General features: G+C 38.2%; 2 protein-coding genes across 3 annotated transcripts in view; both read left to right on the top strand.

Annotated features, from left to right (window-relative positions):
- Window positions 1–3,553, top strand: part of lamc3 (laminin, gamma 3) — a 107,058-nt gene extending 103,505 nt beyond the window's left edge. The window contains exons 25-28 of one of the 2 annotated variants that reach the window (XM_060863065.1): window positions 593–795; window positions 2,069–2,209; window positions 2,721–2,820; window positions 3,032–3,553. In XM_060863065.1, the coding sequence (XP_060719048.1) occupies window positions 593–795; window positions 2,069–2,209; window positions 2,721–2,820; window positions 3,032–3,282 (695 nt within the window). In that variant the 3' untranslated portion in view covers window positions 3,283–3,553. The remainder of the gene's footprint in view (window positions 1–592; window positions 796–2,068; window positions 2,210–2,720; window positions 2,821–3,031) is intronic. The other variant, XM_060863066.1, reaches the window with a different exon arrangement.
- Window positions 3,554–5,439: 1,886 nt separating this feature from the next.
- aif1l (allograft inflammatory factor 1-like) lies at window positions 5,440–22,319 on the top strand. Its single transcript, XM_060862804.1, has 6 exons — window positions 5,440–5,535; window positions 5,772–5,833; window positions 10,834–10,900; window positions 12,832–12,873; window positions 16,107–16,269; window positions 20,270–22,319. The coding sequence occupies exons 1-6, from the start codon at window positions 5,517–5,519 to the stop codon at window positions 20,355–20,357; spliced, it is 441 nt and encodes a 146-aa protein (XP_060718787.1). The 5' UTR covers window positions 5,440–5,516; the 3' UTR covers window positions 20,358–22,319.
- The last annotated feature ends 378 nt before the right edge of the window (window positions 22,320–22,697 follow it).

The following is a 22,697-nucleotide window of genomic DNA, read 5'->3' on the forward strand; positions in this document are numbered from 1 at the left end:
AAAGTCAAACACAGTACAAAATACTTCACAATGAACTGAGGGAATGAGTAGGAAGGCATCTGTACCTGGAAGTGTGTTTGTTCTGGGCTGCGGCAATGTTGGAGATTAGACTCAAACTTGACACACAGGGACTTTATATGGAAGCCAAGAAGGTGATGCCAAGTGTTGGGGGAAGGGCTGTCAAACAGGGCTGTCAATGTGTTAGGGACAATGATGGTAGGGAGTGCCTGTGAGAGCGTTCCAAAAATGCCAGACCAGTAGCCTATTAGCATCAGGCACATCCATATGAAGGTGATCAGCTGAAGATAGTTTGCATCTGTTACAAGCATCACTTCTGCTGGGAAACATTTTAGCCAGTTTAGCATTAGAGAAGTGAGCAGTTTCAGCACTTTTTAACAGTCAAAAACTACTTTAAAACTATGCATTATCCCATATTACAACATTGATTATTTTCCTTTAACAGAGCACTCCATTATGTTTGATTCCTTAAATGCAGACTAGAAGCTGCAGGGCAAATGAGAATAAAGCAGAGAATAGAATTAATGATAGAATAGAATAAACAAATTAATTGTCATTCTGTCCTCTACAACAGGCTTAGAAAAGGATTGGCCTGTTGTGCGCACTCAGACCCTGGCAGCTTTGAAGAGAGAGGGCATTGTGGAGGAGAAGGTCCTGATGGAGGTGAAGAAGAAGGTGAGGCATGCTGAGAGAGTGCTCAGACCTGCGCTGGTGAATGCAACGCAAGCAAAAGAAACAGCCACACAGGCTCAGAAGACAGCTAATTCCATTGCTAAGGTAAATTTGAATTATTTTGCTTTAAAAGATAACGAGAGCAAAACATGATCAAAGCCTCGGCAGGTTTTCAGTCATATGATCGATTCAAATATAAAGAAGTAGATGGTCAAGATGACTGTATACAGCCACCATTCGTTAAATTAGGAAGACCTGTAAACATGCACTGAAAAGTGAAACAGAAGAAACATACTGAGAGTAGTGGGTTTGCAGGATGAAACAATAGAATGACCGAAATGATTTAAGTGGACGGGATGTCAGTAGAAACTCAATCACTCTTTACATCCATTGTGAGTGTTTTGTCAGAATGTCAGAAACATTGAATCTTGAGGTGAAGGAGCTACAACAGCAGGAGACCAGATCAGGTTCTACTCCTCTCAGCCAAGAACAAGGATCGGTGCTATCATTGGCACAGACTCACTAAAACTAGACAGATGAAGACTGGGTAAAACACCTGGAATTTTTTGGAGAAATCTTGAGAAAACCTCAACCTCAAGCCTTAAATCATTGTTCTGGCTGACTGGAGTGGAACCCAATGTAGTCTTCTGCTGTTACAGCTCATCCACCTCAAGATTTGATGTGCATGCTGAGATGCTTGTTAAGGGATTATTTGTAAGAAAGCATTTACATTATATACTGTACAGTGTCACCTAAATGAGAATGAGGTTCCCTTCTGAATCTGGTTCCTCTCAAGGTTTCTTCCTCATATCATCTCAGCGAGTTTTTCCTTGCCACCGTTACATCAGACTTGCTCAATTAGAGAAAGATGTTAGAGATTAACATTAACTTCATTATCAACTTTAAATTCTTTCTGATGGCTCATGCCAATTTGGCCATTTTCCCCTGACCTCTTTTATCTATTATCAAGTGTTTCCACCTACAGAACTGTCGCTCAGTTAGCGGCTTCTGTTTTCACACAATTGTATATAAACTCTAGAAACTTGTGTGTGAAAATCCAAGAAGATCGGCAGTTTTAGTAACAAGCTACCCCATTTTGCACCAACAACTTTAACATGCCACGGTTAAAGTCACAGAAATCCCACTTTTTCTTCATCATGCTGAACATTAACTGAAGCTCTTGCCCTGTATCTACATCTATACATCTGTATCATTATGCATTATGCTGCTACCACATGATTGTCTGTCTGCATGAATGTACAGGTGTTTCTAATAAAGTGGACGGTGAGTGTACTGTGTGTCTTGAGATACAACTCCAGTCCTTTGACATACTGGATGAAGAGAAGGGAATATAAATCTGTATGCTAATCCCTTTTAGGATGCTAAGGCTTCTTTGTCTAAGGGAAAGCAGACAAAGAAGGTATCTGCTGAACTGAAGACAGTCGTGAATGCAGTCATGCAGCAGCTGACAGAGCAGGAGAATTTAGCTGCTCAGGCAGCAGGCAATGTGCAAGACGAGGTAAAACAAATCGTGTTCTGGTACTTGTTTGTATTTCTGTCAGTTTAGTATTACTTGTAAAACTGGTGTGGGCAAATTTGGGTGTTGCCCACCCAATCAGTTTGATTTGATTTGAAAAGAAACACAAAAAAAAAACAACATTGATTACTAATTTCTGATTGGGTGAGCAGCCTACAGCCAATGGACAATGATCTGTCTGCAGCAGCCCCAAACGAAGCCCCACCCCTGAATGTACTGACTTTTTTTCTGAAATTTTATCTTCTTTTCTCAATTTGTGATTGCTATGCATTAGCTAACAAATGTTCATAATTCTCCTTAGAAACCTTACTGATGTTTTAGATTTCAAAAATAAACTTGATCATACTTGATATGGTAATGCTTTGTTTAAAAAGATAATAATGGTAATAAAAGTTATAGAGGGAGTCTCTAGTACCAGCATTTTATATCAATCAGTAAGTATAGAAGACTTTTAAGCCCTTTTATGAATTTGCTCCATATTTCTGCTCCACAGACTGATGTTTCTTTAAAGGGAGTGATGGGCAGCATGGAGATAGCCAAGAGCCAGCTAGAGGGTTTCACACACATGCTAGACGAGCTGCTGGGTCAAATAGGTATGTTCCTAAACCCTTCTTTAACTTTGAGTTTTCTTTTCTTCTGACTTTCCACCTCAGTATTTAACATTTCTTACCATTCTGCACCTTGCTTTTCGTAACATTTCCTTTGCTGTATCTTCCTGTGATTCATTTTTTGTATTATTAGTATTATTACATTTACATTATACTCGGTCTGTCTTTCGTAACATAAAACTTTCCTTGCACTAAGCAGAAAGAAATACAGATATGGAGAAGTATGACCACGTGCTGACCGAGACAGCCACACGTCTTCAAATCCTCCGGGGAAGCGTGGAGAGCCAGGCACTGAACAAAAAGTTTCAGATACTCCTTGGAGCTGCTGAGGCTCAAAAAGAGCAGCTAATGGAGCTTGAAAAAAATCTGCTGGACATCCAAGAAGAGCGGGACAGCCTGACGGATATCGCCCAGAATCTACCTAAAACATGCCTAGAGAGGAGCTAAAGTGAAGGAATAAAAGAAGAAAGGGAATATAAAAAATATATATTTTGCATACTTCTTCTGAAATATGAGACTTAAATATATTAGTTAGAGATGTGATCAATGAGAATTCTTTGAGCAGTTTCACATTTAACCACACGGTGTCGCCAAATTACACGCTATAATATAAATCTGGTTTCTGAGATTACATATAGGATACAACCAAACACTTTTGAATTACTGCCTGTGTATTATAAACCATGATGATGTCCAATAAATCATTTGAATGTCTTTATTATGTATTTAAATTATTTGTGTAAATGATACCATTTTGCACAATTTGGTCACAATTCATAACATTTTAACAAAATCTATACTTCAATTCAATTCAATTTATTTTATTTGTATAGCGCTTATAACAATTTCCCATTGTCTCAAAGCAGCTTTACAGAAGTATGGAAACAGAAGAGAGAGAAAAGGAAATACATATATAATAATAACGAGAAGAAGAATAAGTGAATATATACAATTGAAGTTTTAAAATTAATTAAAATGTATGATACTATATATCTATCCCTATCCCTAATGAGCAAGCTGGAGGCGATGGCGGCAAGGAAAAACTCCCTAAGAGGATATGAGGAAAAGAGACCTTGAGAGGAACCAGGCTCAGAAGGAACCCACCCTTATTTGGGTGACATTCTACAGTAGATAGTGTTAAATGTAAATAATGTCCTTCCTACAACAATATGTCTATAAATATCTGCTGGAGCTCTACTGGCAGGGTTCTGTGCAAAATCTAGATTTAAAATCCAGTCAAAATAGGAATCAAATGTGGTAAATAAATAAATAAATAAATAAACACCTTGAAAACATTTTAATTTCTTAAAATGTGGTTAAAGGTTTTAAAAATCAAAGGATCTATAACCTCTGCCCTGAAACACTAAGGATAGGGTAAGTAATGTGTGAATTAGATCAAATGAGAATAATAATAAGAAATGAATGCTTGTATTGAATAATGCATAACTAAATGCTTCCTTTAGTAATCAGTTATTTAGGAAGGTAATTATTCACTGTACAGTATACCTGCAGCAAATAAATGAAAATTCTTATTTATGTGGAATGAGTATCTGATTTTTCTTTGCTGTCTAATAGATTTGAGATTTAGATACACAGTATAATCTGTATATCTATGTATAAAATTATAGTATAAAATGATATCGCACAGTTCAAAGCTCAAAAAGACTTGTAAACAAGATAGTGTAATAAACACAAACAAACAGGTGATAGAAGAAAGGTAAAACAGGTGGCTCTGTAATGCTGTGGGATCAAAAAACGGGTGTAATTTCTTATTGATCATCTTGTGATTAAAGATTTTTCCCCTAATGTTCACTTTCAGGATGACAAAGTCCCCATCCACAGATGAAATGAGTTTGAAATTGAATAAATAATATTTAAACTTATCATCTAATGTTTCCTTCAATGCATTACCATTTTCATTACCTTTTCTAGAAATAAACAGAAACAAAAAACAATTGCATATTACAACAAAGCCATATACAGGATAGACATGATAGGCATCAGACCTTACATGTAAAATGCTAAATAGTTTCTCACTATGGTTGAAGAATTAGGAATGTTTTGTTTTTTTTAGTCTGTGGGATTGCGATTCCCCTTTTGGCCGCACGATGGCGCCAGAAGATCGATTCCCGCTGAAGAGTGAGTACAATGGTTATTATGAATCACTTAACGGGTTTGATTCTCGTTTTAAAGAATCGAGCTTCGGAGTGTTTAATTTAGCTGGTAATGGCTAATGGGTAGTACGAGTCACTTCACGGATTCGATTCTCATAAAAATTAACCGAGTGTTGGTGTGAGTCCTTCATTCATCCCCATTCCCGCTAAACACATAGCGAAGGGTATTGAGTCACTTTACAGATTCGATTCTCGTTCCAAGTAACCTAGCATATAAATTTCGGTTAGATTTAGAAAATTACAGTCGTTATTGTTTTTATTTACAATACAATTATTATACAGCATTCACTTTTACGGTTAACATCATAAGGTAATTTTGCTATTCAAACATTTGATTGGCTTGTGTTTGAGAATCGGTTCTCCCGAGTCAACACATTGAGTCGTTCAATTACAAAGAACGAGTCATTGTCGGATTCGCCTTGCTGAACTCCTGCGACTTGTGTTCATTCTCCTCCGCCTCATCACGAGAGAACAGGATTCTCCGCTCCGCATCGTACCTGTCTCATCATGCCGTCTAATGTACAAGGTAAGTATTATGTTATACGTTTTACCTAAATATTTAAAAAATGAATCAAATTGATCCGATTTGATTCATTTTTACCGTTAATTCTGTGTCTTATTTGACACGCGCGCGTTTGTTTTCTCTGGAACTCTGTTAGCCTGCTGCTCTTTATTACCTCAGCAAGTGCACGTCAATGAAAACGCGTCTAACGGGAGGCTTTTGTAACGAGGATTGTGTTTGTGTTTGTGTTTATTTTCCAGGTGGAAAGGCATTTGGATTACTGAAAGCCCAGCAGAGAGACAAGCTGGAAGAAGTGAACAGGGTAAATAAATGAATTTTCATACCGTTTTTTGTCTATAATGCGTCTCGGCTGCTGTTTGTCTGTGAAAAACGTTAGCTAGCTCAGCTAACTGCACTTGGCTTTGACCTTTACTGTTCATGGAGTACAATAAAGTGTATAAAAAAACTGTATAAATCAAAGACCATGGACAATATATGCCGCTGTTTTAGCGTCTGAAAGCGTTTGTATTGTGTTGTTTATATATTTAGTGAGCTATAATAGTGTCCAGACGGCGATTAAAAACTTTCCCCAGGCGAGAAAAGACTAACACAAGCCATTTATTTAAATACACGGAGTCATTTTAAAAGCCGGTCTATTAAAGGCCTGGTTGTAGCCGTGTTTAGATCAGGTGTGTCTGGCTGTATGAATGAGACCGTTGTTGCCAGCGTTGAAACTCTGTTCAGGGGAAAGTAGCTTATTGTGCGCTCGAGATGCCGCCGAGCGACGTCACACTCACGTTTGCATATTCATGAAGTCTTCGTGGTCATTTGCATACCAAAACGTGTTACACGAAATTTTCCCAGGAAAGATTGATTATAACGGGTTTATTCAAGAGTTTTTAGTAGACAGTGTTTGTTGCACCGCAAACTAACGATACACACACAAAAAACCCACAACCGCGTGTCTGCACACAAATGAAACCTATTTGTAAGGAGTAGGTTGATTTTCTGTTACTTGTATGTTTTATTATGTAATACATTAAGGAACATTTGTGCTGTGGGCACCAGTACATTGTAAATTTACAGGTTGTCATGACATCATCTTTTAGTTAAACTTTTTCTTCACGTATGCTCAGAGAGAAGCGTTGGCCATCATGCGTCGCCTCGGAGAAATCTCTGGACTGAAATCGCAGCACAGTACCAGTTGGCGAAATTCTAGCTACATGAATAATTCATTCATTCATTCATTCATCTTCTACCGCTTATCCGAACTACCTCGGGTCACAGGGAGCCTGTGCCTATCTCAGGCGTCATCGGGCATCAAGGCAGGATACACCCTGGACGGAGTGCCAACCCAACCCATACTGTTAATAAATTGCCCTTCCATCAAAACAGTGATTAGTGTGACCCGTAGAGCTCTATCAAGTGTAGGACATCACTAACGTCTGCTCGAATCCTGGTAATGTTGGTAATCAGACAGTTGGCAGCAACCATTGACTTTCATAGTCTATATTTTTTCCTACTGTGAAAGTCAATGGGTGCTGCCAACTGTCTGATTACCAACATTTTTCAAAATATCATCTTTTGTGTTAAACAGAAGAAAGAAACTCGTACAGTTTTAGAATAAATTGAGGGCGAGGAAATAACACAATTTTCATTTTTGGGTGAACTATACCTTTTAAGAGCTACATTTAGCCTTAAATGTTATATGAATATGGGACCTGGAGCACAGGTTTTATCAGCTGTCAATTTTCAATGTACATTTAAGAGTGAACAATAAACATTTGTTCAGTTCTATCACCAACACTCTTTCATTGCAGAATATTATGAACTGGTAGTTTTACAAAGCTTTCCAAATACATTTGTACTCGGGCATCTGAGGAGTGCATTGCCTCCTTGCTTGTGTGGCAGAGCGATGGCTTCTCAACCACCATAGCATCAGCCTAATTTTCTGGATTTTCTGTAACGTCCGTGTCATCTGCTGCAGCTGAAGTGTCACCCGAAGCTGCTGTAGCTTTAGGCGCAGGCTTCCGAAAACACTGAGTGTAGTTTGAGTCTGCTTTTGTTTCATATCTTCTTTTACATTAGTTAGTTAATTTCAAGTTTGCGCCAAAAAAGACCGCCAAGCAACTGATTTTCCTCCTTGGTAGGTGACGTCAGATCAGGTCACAGGCCACGGAAGCCCCAATGGTCCAAAAATGGTCCTCACGCTTTTTAGTGGGTATACGGAAATCCTTGGCCTTTCCTAGTGGGTATACGGCGTATACCTGCATATCACGTAGACTACACCAGTGCTGGACACGTTTACACGTGATTCTGGGCCTCGTCGTTTGGCTGGGGCTTTCACTGAGGCGTTTAATGTTTAATCGAAGAAAAAGTTCAGTGAACTGAAACACAAGGGATGAATGTTCGGTTTCTCTGTAAAGGCTGCGAAGTATTCGCATGTTTGCATGGATGTTGTAGCTTTGGAAGCTGAACAGTTTGAGCTGCATCACAGCATTAAATTAATTCAGATTTATTTCTCATATGTAAAGATGTACCATACACAGTCCGGGCATGTAGTGAAATGCATTTGGACTGTCTGTGACGTAAAAGTAGAAAAAAACGGAACAAAACAAAACACACAATGGATAAAGATTGACGTGCTGATTAAAGAACGCAAAAAAGTAATTGAAAGCCAGGTTGTTTCTGAAGCTGCTGCCTGTTATTGTTGTCTTCTTGTGCCAATTTCCAGGGCATGTTTTTATTTCCCTTGATAACACGATCCCAGAAAGTAGTCCACTCCTGTTTCTGGATTAAACAGGCAAAATGCACATAACGCATCCTAGAAAAGATTGAACAATAATATTAGGAATAATTACAATCAGGTCTGAACACTGAGGTTAGCCACTCCAACAGGCTAAAATAATAAAGTCTAAAAGTTGTTTGTGAAAGCAGACAAAGGTCAAGTTTTCAGAATGCTAATGAAGATTTGTCAGTGGTATGTCAGATGTTCTCCACCTCTGTGTTGATGATTAGTTAGAATAAATCTAGGGTGCAAAACATTTCATCAACTCGATGCCCGCAGATACAAGAACATTCCCATAGTGCTTTGCGGTCAAGTCAGGTTTAGCCCATTCGCATTGCTTCCCACTTCCTGTGACCTTAATCTCAATTATTTTTAGTTTCCATTCCTTCAACTACACTTTATCACTCTTCCACATCATGTTCTTTCTTTGTCCTGTGCTTGTTTTGCTGCACTATAAGGAATGGCTTGATTGTAGGGGTATGGGTGGGGCTGAGGTGTCTGAAATTGTGCCTGACTGTTCCCTTGAGAAAGCAAAGTTACCATGGAAACTCTACCAGTAAATTACATAATTTAATGTTAATGTACCACAGCATGTTGTGTGTTAAGTGTGACCTTATGATCTTTGTGACAGCTTAGTGGTTAAGGTGTTGGACTACTGATCGGAAGGTCATGAGTTCGAATCCCAGGTCCACCAAAGTGTCACTGCTGGGCTTAGGCTCTTAACCCTCAAATGCTCAGTTGTATATACTGATATAAAAATGTAAGTTGCTCTGGATAAGGGTGTCTGCTAAACGCCAGAAATGTACATTTTAGAAGGTATGAAGTTTTAAGTTTCGCACATGTTTATCCTACACTGTAAAAGCAAAATCTCACGATCTTGTTAATTCTACAGGAGTTGAGTGGCCGTGTAAACAGCTCATTAAACAAGAACTCTAACTAGCAAACATAAAAACTCTCACTCTCTAACTACAGTAGATGACTTCTTCAGCTTGTATCAGGCTTGTATCCCGCTTTGTTGGTCAGATGAAGGCAGGTAAACTGTATAATTCTACTCGTTCCCTAGAAATCCCTACATAACTTTTGTTTAGTTTTACCTGAACATCTCTGAGTTTAGCAACAAGTTTGTTTTAAGGCCAATTTGCAGAAAGACGAAACGAGAGTTCAGAAACTCTATCCTGTTCTCCTGGTATATCTAGTGGCACTAGTTTAACCAAATGAAGCAGAGGTGTTTAACAATTATGCATAAGACAAACTAAACACAACCGTATAAGGCAGCAGCTGTTAGCTTTTAATGTTTAACTGTTCATGGTTTAGTTTCTATAAATCAATATTAGTTTCACATATCAATGTCAGTTTGAAGTTGTGTTTTGTTCGTACTGGCTCTTTAAAAGCTTTAGGTACAATAGTACATACAGACAACCTGAAAGATATGTAGAACATTATGAGGGGGAAAACAGTGGATTAAGTTGTGGCCTCAGCAAAAAGTGAAAAATGAAAATAGGCCAGAATCATTCAAATATCTAACTCCTTGCTTAAAACCTAATATTTGAGGGCAGAAAAAAAGCCTACTCTTACCTGATGCATCTCTTTGTCAAGCAACACAGACTCCAAATTCAAACTAACGTGCCTAACTAATGTGCTCTTCAGTTTAAGAGCCTTTTTTAATCTTTTACAAAAGCAGATTTTAAGAAATTGACTTTTATTTATAGTTCATCATTACAGGGATAGAAGCTTCGTCGTCCAGTGAAATAATCTCTATAGCCGAATACGCTCCATCCCTTGCTGTACACTAGTAGTGTGTTGGCATGGTTTGTCACGCTTTTTTATTTGTTTGTTTTAGTTGTGCATCTTCTTGCACACTATTCCCTTGGAGATGAAGTTTGTTCAGTTTGATGAAATATTTTACAAGCTATGGTTTCTTGAGCATGAACATGCATTTTACAACACTGTCAGGGCTTTTTTTAATCAGTAAGAGAAAATAAAAGGCCAAAAAATGTCTGTCACTGGCAAAGTCAACATCTGTTGACAAGTTGCTAATCAGACTTGAGAGTGTCATTAAAATAACTGTTTCTAAAACTAACTGCTCCAAAACAATTTATACACCTTGATTAAATCACTTGTTTTGGTTGCGTATACTAGCTATTTGGCTTGCTGTACTGCTATATATGCTCTCAGCAGAAGGCCCCAAGGATCTCTGCTGCTACCTTCCAAGCCTTTTTATCCTGGTGTCAATCTTTTTTTAAGCAGGATAAGATGAAACCACAGTTCTGGGCTTTTCTTGCATTTTTGCACATCAGTGAGTAGGATAGTGGGAATGAGCCAATAAAGATGAGCTGGGAACTGAAGTCCTCTGAGCCAGTTGATTGGATATGTCCCTTGTGACCGTTACCTGCAAATCTGAACGTAGGGTTCTCTGTCTGCAAACACATCCTCACTGTTAGTCTGTTTACTCAGTGCTGTGCTTACACAGAAGCTTAGAGTCAAAACTACAAAAAAAAACTTTCACATCATTTTTTCCCCCCCTTCCTCTGCAGGAATTTATGGAGGACCAGAAGTACAGAGATGAAGAAGATTTGGAAGAGAAGCTGGATTCTTTCAAGAGTAAGTACTACAAAGACTAAAAGCTTTAACATGTAAACGTCCTCGCAGGTTGGCACCCGTGTGCGATCTGCATGCATGTGATGTTGTGTTTGTAGAAGTGTAGCCCTGGGTGTGTGTGGAGGAGCTTTGTGTGCTGTGGTTCTCTAGGAATGCTAACTTGTTTTTTTTCTTTTGAAAGAGAGAGAGAGAGAATTCTTTTGGGGGAGAAAAATAACTGAGCATGTCCATGGATAAGGGAGTTTATCGCGAATGCCTGAAATAGATTCTCAGTCATGCAGCCCAGATCCTGTCTCTTTCTCTCTCTTTCTGTCTGTCTTTCTTTCTTTCTTTCTTTCTTTCTCATCTCTCACTTTCTATTCCTGACACTTGAACTCTATACTCAAGAGCCTTGAATTCCTTAAGCTGTTTACCATCCGTCCAAGCTTTGTTTTTATGCGCATGCCTTTGTGCGCCTATCTTGAAATTAAGACCATGAATACCCTGAAAGAACAAAACCATGACACAGCATGAAAGTTAAGTTCAAATCAAACTGGAAGAGAGAATCCTAGACAGGATCCAGACCAATTGAAATAAAAAATCCTGGTTTTGTTTCACTTTGTTTCATGCAGAAACATACACACTCGGTCTTACTCGAGACCTCGGGCCGACCACAACTTTAACCACACAGAGGTGCCTCTGTATTCTGTATTGATTTCCAGCACACCCTGAGAACCCGAATTTTAACCCTGATGGTGTCTCAGCAGTCTGTAGTCAGGCACCCACGAGAGCTTAATTGACCCAATCGCCCAATTGAGTCATTTGCCAGTTGTGGGTGTCTATGAGCTCATGCATGCGAAAAGGACTGGACAGCACTTTTCTGTTTTATGCCACCCAGTGACACAGTTCAAAAAGAAACCAAAGCATTTCTTACAGGAAGCACATGGTAGCTTGCACGTTCCCTGGTTGCTTCACTATCCAGCTGTGTTTGCAGTGTGTGTAGTTTCCACTGCCAGTAAGGGACTATTATTGTTATTACTTTCCTTAAACCTAAAATAGCAGAACTGCTTGTTTTCCTATCCTTTTAAGCGCTTTTTATTACACGGTAGGTCATGTGTGTATTAAATAATCAGCATCACACAATCCTACTCCAGGACTGTTTATGGTCTGTGTGTCTAAAACCTCAACTACTGCTGTGGCTTTGTGGGGATTTAAAAGCATCTGCAGTGCTAAGGACGTACCGTGTTGGATGCCAACATCTATCCACAGATTAGCATGATTATTTGAGATTATGGAAGCAACTGAAATCTGCGTTTCTCTGCTAAGGCAGAGGTCTCATTGCCAGTGTCCGACAGTTTTTAATGGATTACCCCGAGCTTATGTTTTTGTTAGTGCTCTTCGGAGTTAGGGCCCCAAAGCAAGCCACAATGTCTGTCTATTCCATTCTCTCTCTGTCTCTATCTCCCACCCCAAACCCCCCACTTTGCTCTACCTCCCTGCACAGTTTTGTTGTGAATAGTCATGAGTTTCAGGGGAAGGCATTAACAAGGGGGGCCATTGTAACCGTCGTCTCTCCTCCTCTCCCAGAGACACGGTTACAATCCCCACTCCAACAGAGCTGTCTTTGTGATGCGGACACAAACAGAGATGGAGACAGATGGACAGACGCAGTGAGTGTGGAGTAGTTAAAGGAGGCACAGAAACCAAATCCTTGAAATGATTTAAAGCTAATTGAAAGTTTGACCGTTTTATTTTAGCCTCAGCACCGAGTTCCACCTGCTACGACCCGTTTCTCTGAGCCAGCTCCAGCTGTCCTAATAATGACCTGGCCTTCTACTCTCACCTGTTACACCAGCTGTGTGTGTGTGTGTGTGTGTGTGTGTGTGTGTGTGTGGTCTACAGTGTATTTGGCTTCATTCAGGTTGATTTGAATCATTTTTATATTTGTTTTGCAGACAAGTATGCAGAATTTGACCTGAACGACGAGGGAGAAATTGGTAAGTGTGTGTGTAATTAAGACTGAATGAGAGTCTAGATATCATGTTGCATGTGAAAGTGACACATGAGTACGTGTTGACAGTGTATGACTTGCTGTAAACAAAGTGTGTAATCTCAGAGGAGTCCCACTGTTAAATTCTTAGAAAAGAAATATTCTATATAGTGCTGCTGAATTCTTGATTCTGATTGGTCAGATCATTCTAGGCAACAAATGTAACTTGCCTAGTAGGCCAGCTATTAAAATTCCTGAATGAACTACATATAACATTAGAACAGCTACTTAATAATAATAATAATAATAATAATAATTTTTTATACATTTATATTTATTATTATTATTATTATTATTATTATTATTATTATTATTATTATTATTATTATAATGATGATTATTATTAGATGCTGGTTGCTTGTTTTGGGCAGCTTCAATACATGTACATCGGCCACATTTATTGTTTGTGCTCGTTTCAGTTTGTCATCAACATAAAGAAACCTTCCCAGGAACTTCTAGTTTGACTGTGTATCAGTTTCATCAAAGCATGAAAGAAAACAAGCAGCCAAAAAAAAAAGCCAGCTGGCAGATGTCCACACCGCCTGTCCTGTAGAAAACAGCTGCATATGACAACTGTCCAAAACACACACACACACACACTCATCATCTCCTTCAGCTGTAACCTTCTAATAGGAGACTTAACAGCAAGGTTTCAGATACACTTCAGAAGTCACTGGCATTGTTGCAAACATGAAGCCCAGTCAGCACCAGAGCTGAGTGATTGACAAAAATGAACATTAAAACAATGAACTTCTATCAGTTGATCACAAAGTTTTCCGTATGGTGTGTATAGAAATCACCATTATACATTTTGAAATATATAGGATATAAATAAATATATTCTAATTACTTGTATGTAATTCCTTCTTTCAGGAAGCACAAGATTTTTAAATACTTAATTGAAATGCTTTAGGGCTGAAACGCTAAAATGTCCTCCTTTTATCAGAGCCAATTTCTTACCTTAACTAGCAAATGTCAATGTTTTTAAAAAGTACAGTGAAAAGTAGAATATTTCTACCTTTTAATTAAAATCAAAAGAAGGGATCTGATCTGAAGGGATTAATCTTCTCTGGACGTCAGCGCCCCATGAAGAAGCCGCTAATTAGCAGAGGACTTGGTTAACTCCCTGAGATTGAAGTGTTGACTAAATTTATTATATATATATATATATATATATATATATTTATTTTTTTTTTTTTTTTTTTTTTTTTTTTTTTTCCTGCTTTTCCGCTCTCAGGTGCATTCAGGTGAATTACAGCAGTGTATTTTACACCACAGTATACACTTGACATGCTGAGACACGTGGACTGTGCTTTTCCTGGGATATTGTGCGCATTTATCTACTTGTGCTGTGCCATATTTAGCTCTGCTTTCCATATAATTACATATAGTTTTGAGGTCGGTTAAATCAGGTTAAATTGTGCAACATTAGCGCTGTATAAAACAGCACGTTATTCCAGTTTCCTTGCAGTGACTAATTACTTAAGAAACAACGACATGAATATTGATGATTTGAAATGAAAGAATGAGTTGAAGTCATGGCAGCAAAACACAAAGCTCACCAGTGACACATCATGCATCCAGCTTGTTTATCAAGTCTGATCTTAATGGGAGTTGCTTTGCTTAGGAGTTGCTTTCTGCAGAAGAAACATGGTCATGACTAATTATGTATACAGCTATTAGCATTGCTGCTTTCCTTTTGTCTTTGTGAGGACACAGTGCATCTGACTGCAACTTTTAAGACTTAATAGAAAGTTCTAGATTAAAATGGCAGGATTTAGACCCAGGCTCTTAAAGCCGTGGGCCGCGGGCTGAACCCGACTCACAAGGTACACACGTAGCCTAGTGTGATCGACATCTCTATAATAAATTAGTTCAGTCAGATAACGGACCCTACAGTTATGAAGTGAGGCGCGTCTGTTCCATTTCGATTCGCAGTACAGAGCAGGAGTCACGTGATGTTAGGCCAGTGGCGTGAGCAGCCTCTCCTGTGAGAAGCGATGACAGACAGGACGATGACAGATGAAAACATTTGTTAGTATCATTTCTTCTGTTCATTTCTTTCTATAGTATTTTTCACAAAACCACATTAACCCTATTCTACTGCCCTAGCTCCTCTTACACATGTGAATCGTCACTCACACATTAAACCAAGTAATCACACGTCTCTCACAGCCCAGATCCTGCATCACTGTATGTGTACTGCACCGACAACATACTGTACACAATCGATTTAACTGCTCTTGTGAAAGCTAAAAAAAAGACACATCTCTCATTAGAAGGCAGCCTTAATGTTTGTCAGTTATTTAGATGGCTGTTGTAGTCCAAATAGGCAGAATAAAATCATTTATTTTGACAAAAAACATATATTGTTGTTGTTTCATCACTGATATTGTAAGGATGCTTTAAATGAACTGGCCTCCATGAGTATTGCAAGTACAAATGTATTTTTGATTCATTTTAATTCTCAGAATATTTGGAACAAAATTTGGATAAAGCAAAATGAATGAAAGGGCTGTTTTTTTCCATTGTTTGTTTTTATTTCTAAATCATAAACCATGCAAAATGATGTGCATTTTTGTTTGTATAAAACTCACTAAATATAAAAACATGCTATAAACAGAAGTTTATAATATAATATTATAAGTATATAATATAAATATAATATATAAAATATTTTAAACAAAATATAGTCTATTTCTAAGTTTTTTGTTTTTTTTTTTTGTTTTTTTTTAAAGATTTTTATAAAATAAAATATATTTATTAATAAAAAAGATTTCCCCCAAAAAAATGTTTGAATAAGCAAAGTCTCATGAAAAATGCTCGAGTGAAACATCCTGAGCGCTGTGGCATCGGCCTGAGGCATCGTTTTAACCAACGATGGAGCTGTAAACTTGGTTACGTGATATAATTTTACTCTGGGTTTCAAAGTCAGAAGGATGTCTATATTGCAAGGTTTATATTAATTCATTCTTCCTATCTTGTTTACGTTAACAGCATTCAGCCGTCATCGTCTCTGTAGTCACACAGTACAATGAAATGTATCCCAAACACTACACCAACCAGTACTTAGGACTGATACTAGGAATTAGAACTATGTTTGTTTTAGTTCTCAAGCCAAATGCACTCATCCAGTGTCATCATTTTGATCAAATTGTGCGTTTTATGTTTGTCATGCAGATATGATGGGTCTGAAAAGGATGATGGAGAAGCTCGGTGTCCCCAAGACCCACTTGGAGATGAAGAAGATGATCTCTGAGGTGACTGGTGGCTCCAGCGACACCATCAACTACAGAGACTTTGTGAAGATGATGCTGGGGAAGCGCTCGGCCGTGCTCAAATTGTAAGTTTGCGTGCTGCGTGGGCAGTTTGTTATCGTGCTGACAGGTTCTGCTTCGACAGGGCTATTAATAGATAGCGTACATGTTTAGTCGTGTCAGCAAATCTACTGCTGATCCACAAAATCACAACAGCATATCAAGGCCATTATATCTCAGCGCAGGATACGGGATGTCATGACGCATACCATCATTCACAAGCCATTTCTGTGGAAAACCAATTACATGTTATGTTTAAAAAAAGAAAAACATCAATTACAGTTTTTTGTTTTGTTTTTTTTAAGCAAGAATAATAAATATCAGAGTTAGACGTCTGTTAGTTTGTTGATGTTGTAGAACCAGACTCGGATATTTGCGGGTCTGGGACCTTTTTTAAGCACATTAGGATTCCTTTACTCTAAACCTGCTTTGCGCATTTAAATAAGCAAGACACTGTGTGTGTAACTCTAGTTTACAGAGGGTTGAAGGATATCTCACACACACACCATTTTCTAACTCGTCTACGCTCGGTTGGTTGGTTATGGACGTCCTCCAAGTTGGCCAAAGTTGTTCCACCCTCTCTGTTTTTTTTCCACAAGGGGAACAGAAGAGATATCAGCAGAAATCACCGGCTTTAGCGATTCAGTGTTCTTTTCTTTGGCAGAGATAAGAAAGGCTTGGCGACGGCGTGACTTGCAAAAAAAAAATTTGTTGATTTTCTGAAAACTGTGAACTTATGCCAAGTTCCTCAGCTGCTGAAGCAGTGTTGACCGTTTCTAATGCAAGCGCTTGCCCGTGTTGATGTCTGTCTCAAGCTAGACAGCGCCTGCAGAATACAAGACAAGGTGTTCAATTTGCCACGTAACACACAAGTTAATGTTAAGTGTTCTAACAGGTTGTTAAGGCAATACACTGTAGTGAAGCGTTCTAAGGTGGTGATGAAGGTGGTGATTATGATTACATTCAGTTTTTGTGGAGCTTGATTCATACAGTGTCTTTTAGGCAAAAGTACTACGGTGTTTATGAAGATGTGAAGGGGAATTGGGACGTGTCTACAAACTGACTGACAACAGGTTTCAAAAATGTTTTGTTGTTGTTTTTTTCCAGTTGTGTAACACTTGTTCTTGCTTTTTTTTTCTTTTATTTCTTTTCATTTATTTGTACTAGTAATGAATGAATAAGGAGTATGGTGTTTATGGGTACAGAGGAAGACCTGAGGGGAAGGTGGGAGCTTCAGGCACAGGTTTGAGTCTCTGCAGCTTTTCAGAGCAAACAAAAGACTAAAGGCTGTCACTGTATTTTTGACCAAAGAATGAAAAGAGGTTTATTCAGATTGCTCTGATTTTTTTCTGTTAGCCAATATCTATGTAAATATTTCCTTACAAGTCAGTCAAATTTTAATAAAATGGAAAAAAAAAACACTTGTGACGCACAGCACCGACTGCAGCGGGGCGAAGAAGGTCAGTAAGCAAAAAAACAACCCATGGGATTTTTCATCATTTCTACCTGAATGATTGAGTAAGAGTAAATCCATTCCCTTGGCCATCATGACGGTAATATGTCAGATCCTGTGGCGTTGGTCCTTTAAGAGGAGTGAACTAGGACAGAGAGGATATTTAGGACAGACTTAAAGTAGCCCTGAAGGGCTGGAAGGAAAAAAAAAGGGACACTGACACAAAAGCTATTATTAGGGGCAAATAAGGCATGTTGTACTATATGTAAAGAATAAAACATAAGGTTCGTTTTGTTCATTGCTGAACAACACATGACGTTTTAGCCATTTATGGGTATGATTTAATGTCTTATGGCAAGTTAGTTCCTGTATTCACTTGTATTGTAACAGTTATAAACAATAGTTCTCTGTCTCTCTCTCACTCTCTCATGAGATAAAAATAACAGCTAAGCATAGAGCTGTGAAACCACAAAGTCCTCTTCCCATGGCAAACCACGTACTGACAGTTACAAAGAACTGACACTGGACACTCCTATAAATGTTAAATAAGCTTCACCATAGCTAAATGTAAAGGCTTTTGTATAATCACATGTCTTAAATACAAATATAAACCTGACATATGTATTCTCAGCCACCACAACAGTCTGAGCAGCTGTTGGTGAAAATGAATCAGTGCCTGTTGATCAGTTTGACTGTTTTTATGATATAAGATGTGTTTCTCTATTTAAAAACAGGTCAGTTAAATGAATCCTGAATTATCTATAATTATGTAATAGAGTTTGGTCCCAGCTCTGTAGTACTCTGGGGACATGATCTATAAACCAAGTAGAAAACAGCATTGAGGTCGTCTTTTGAGGAAGAAGAACTTTCTCACACTCTCAGTCTTTAAAGTGGGTTCACTTATTCGTTTGTGATCATGTTGGGTGAGGGGCGAATGCTGCTAGGACAGTACAGCACACGGCTTGTGCACAGGGCTTCAGCAAGAGCTTAGAGGAGCTTTGCATTGATTAACCAGAAAAGGAAAGTAAAGACACTTCCTTTGAATAGATCTGTCACGAAAGCTTCAAGTCTTCAGTTACACTGTTCACTCAGTCTGCGATTTCAGACATTCAGTTTGTTTCAGAATGTGTGGTGGTGATAAGTGACACTTGGGTGTAGTTTTGTAGCTTTCACTGCGCTACACTATATGCTAGTTCTATATGGTACAAAAGTTACTTTCTGGTTACATGGTCAAAAGTTTATGGACACGTTACCAGCACAACACTCATACTTGGTTCTTACCCAAAGATTTGGCTCCACTGTTAGAAGCACACTATTGTAAAGAATTACTTTATTTAGTGTAGTTCATTGGAAATAAGGAGCCCCAACATGTTCCAGCATGACAGTGCCCCGGTTAACAAAAACTAAAAAAAAACCCATCCCCACCCTGACTGCACCCCAGGCCTACTCAACTCAACCCAACATCAGTGCCTGATTGTCTCTGATGGTCAGGTGGTGACATTTGACCATTTAGTATAGAAATGAATGAGAATTTCCCACTGAGCAGAATCACACACTGGTAAATTTATACATAAGGTGGCATGCAGATGGAAAAAAATACACACAAATAAAAGCTTTGTTTTCTCTCTTAATATATTCTTGTATACCTAATTTACCTAGTTACCTAACCCTTCTTAATGAACTATGCATGACCTGGATGTCTGCAAACTAATTGTCTCGGCCTTATTTAGGACTAATATTGTCTGAATAGCGTCATTACACTGTCTCTTGACAATGGTATGTTGTGTTGCGGTCATTCTATCTCTCGGTCTCCCTCTTGCTCATTTCCTGTTTTGTCACTCAGTGGGGTTCTGTGCTAATCTGGGCCAGGGTCAGTGCTGCACATGAAACTCCCGCTTTTCCCATTTTATGTAATTCTGTAAGTTCCTCATGGCCAGGTGTGCAAATCAAATCCAAAGTAAGACAGCAGTTGCTTAAGGTTGAACATTAAAGTGGACAAGAGCATTGTGCTAAAATTATCTGTGTAACCACTTAGTTCTCTTTGATCTGGTCACATTTAGTTCTCAGTTCCCGCATCAAGTAGCAGTGCTGTGGTTACGGTTAAAAGGGGAAATGTTCGATGAGAATGCTGAGATGTCTTTAACACACTAACATGGCAGCTTGTTAGACATCCTCATTTCAGAGAATAAATCAGAAGCCAAGAAAAATACAATACAAATTTCCACTTCATATTTACACACACAACGTCTTTTGTATTTTCTTCTTGTACTTTATATGAACAACAATGGACAGAGGAGTATTTGTGGTTCCACTGATGGGGATGTTTAACGTGCTTGTTATGGCACTGTATCTATTGCCGTTCAAGTGAGGTATGATGATGACGAGTACGATGGCCAGCTCCTTCATCTTTTGTGATTCCTAAATGATCATGATTAATTTTTTTGTTTCCAGTTAATAACGTAGTATTTTTGTGTCCTGTTATTTAGCTTGAAAACTGCCCAACGTTTTTGGATCAGCATCATGTCTGAAATGATTTCCATTCAGCGCATGACTTCTTTCCCTTTTCGTTTTAGGGTGATGATGTTCGAGGACAAGGCTAACAGCCCCGCCTGCAAACCAGATGGACCGCCACCGAAACGCGACATCGCCAGCCTACCCTAGAGAAATCATGGAAGCAGAGGCCTCCCATTCCCACCTATTTTAAATCCAGTGAGCTTAAGTGTACATACTGTAGGGGAAATTCCCAAGGGAAAAATCAGAGATGCCGAAAAAAAACATACATTTGCTGTGAAGAGGTCAAACCATGCAGATTCGCTTTTTTTTTTTTTTTTTTTTATGAGACAAGAAATGTATATATTTATATGGAAATAGGTCTTTTTGAAGTGTACTTATTCCTTTTTATGGAGTCATTTGATGAAAATGAACAAAGTGTGTTTGTTAACAGTGCGGTGTGTGTTTAACATTTGAACGTGGATTAAGTGTAGTGTGGAATAAGAGTTTTATTTCCGAGAAACATTACAATATTTTTAGAACTAATATTAAGGTGTTTGTCTCTGATTCCATGCCTTTGCATTAGATTCAGTTAAATAAAGTATTTGGTCTTAAATGATCAACAATCTTTAGCTGCAATGTCCGGTGAAGTAAGCTGTAATCTAATGCCAACTATACCTACAGGCAGTTGTATAGCAGGACAGCTAGAGGCATTTACATTTGTTGCCACTTTAATAGGAACATGTGATTTCAGTTTTGGTGCCTTCGCTGGATTGACATAAGAGACCAGAACAATCAAGATGACAGGAAGGCAAAAGTGACTCAAGACCATATTGGATACCTCTTTTGGACAAGAACACGAATCTGAGGCTACAACTGAAACTAAACTGGGGATGTTTTTCCTAATCATCCACCCAAACTATCCAAATTTTGTGCCTGTGCCCAGTGTGGTCTCAGATTCCTGTTAAATTCTCAGCAATGATGCCATGGGCAAAATCACTAAGACCAGTTTTTCCCTATTCTTAAGCAGACGCGATCTTGTTACCTGCGTCTGCTTGATTTTATTGGAGAATTTTATGAATGAACATGATTCTATGAAAGTGGACAGTGAGTGTATTTAACCATTCGTGTTCTTTTAATATTCTAGGGATCTTTTTTGTGTGTCCGCTCAGAATTCCCATTACAGAAAGGGGCCAAGAAAGCAAAGGAGGAGGATTCACAAGCTTTTACTTAATTAATAAGTAGCAGGTTTTATTCCTTCTACTTAAATACCTCATACAGTAGCTTTCCATTTATTGTTCATCCTCATTTAGGTGTTTTTTGTTTTTTTCCCCCAGTCTGTGTGACTTTTCTCGGTTAAAATGTGATTAGTATTTTTAGTGAAACACTGTTAAAAACAATGTATAGTTTATTTCACACATCTAAGGACCATTTTATATTCGAGACCGATGCATCCCACTTGGAAGAATGCCATATTTGTACATGCATTTAAAACAGGGTCACCTTCTGCTTACTGTAAATCGAGCTGAAGTCAGGCTTTCCAAGTGCCTCACGCTGTTCCTATGTACAGTAGCCATTGTAATCTCCGTGTGTGGCGTTTTGTGCAGAAATCATTTTCAGTCTTATTCTTTACTCCCACATGCATCTTCTGTTCCACTTACTGATCGTGACGTTCTCAGACAATTCATTCTGTGCTGTTTATTTCATCGTGCGCTACATTATTTATCAGTAACATCTAGCTCAGTAAGTAATTGTAATTAAAAGCGGCTGAATTTCTGAATGAACTGGTCCCCTCCCACCCCCAATTTATTTCAAATCATTTTATAATTTTATTAAATCTTTGTAGAAATTGTGAATCTGTTTGGATTTTTTTATTTGGATTTTTTTGTTTGTTTCATTCCTGTTTAAGCGCAAAATTTGAAAATATGAATTAGCAGTTGCACTGTGTTTTTATTTCGAATTTTTAGATTAATATTAGTTTGTTCTTTCAGCATAATAATGAATGCAGGCATTTTTTTTATACTGTAGATCACACAGGGTTTATATATATATATTTTTTTTGGTTGGTTGGTTTTTTGCTTTGTTTTTTTGCAAACACCAAAGGAAATAAAGATTATATGGTGACACCGGAAATTGCTTGTGAAAGTCCCTTCATTGTGTGTGATGTCTGATCTTAAGGTTGAGATCAAATCCCAGTGCCGGCAAGGTGTAACTGTTATCTTTAACAAAGCCTTTAATCTCTGTTTAAGACAAATGTGTGTCGTTTTTTGGAATGGATGTAAAAATGTAAAATGGATATAAAAAATTTGCTAATTTTTTTTTCCAGCCCAGATTTAATTTGCTATAAGGCCGATTTATTTAATCCAGTTTCGCTGACACAATCATAACATCACATCAGTAGTAGCAAAGAAGGTTTACTAAACATAGATAGATAGATAAATTACCTTCTCACTCATTTCTCTTCATCTTTTCACCTAGAAAAGGCTTTATATTAAACTATAAAGGAAAAAT

Source organism: Tachysurus vachellii, chromosome 26 (assembly GCF_030014155.1).
Source record: "Tachysurus vachellii isolate PV-2020 chromosome 26, HZAU_Pvac_v1, whole genome shotgun sequence".
NCBI classification, from domain to species: domain Eukaryota; kingdom Metazoa; phylum Chordata; class Actinopteri; order Siluriformes; family Bagridae; genus Tachysurus; species Tachysurus vachellii.

What these genes read in the sequence shown, in the direction of transcription:
- aif1l (XM_060862804.1), top strand. An exon ending in GAAGCTGGATTCTTTCAAGA is followed by an intron (nt 10,901 to 12,831) that starts GTAAGTACTACA and finishes TTTGTTTTGCAG; the next exon opens with ACAAGTATGCAGAATTTGAC. An exon ending in GAACGACGAGGGAGAAATTG is followed by an intron (nt 12,874 to 16,106) that starts GTAAGTGTGTGT and finishes TTTGTCATGCAG; the next exon opens with ATATGATGGGTCTGAAAAGG.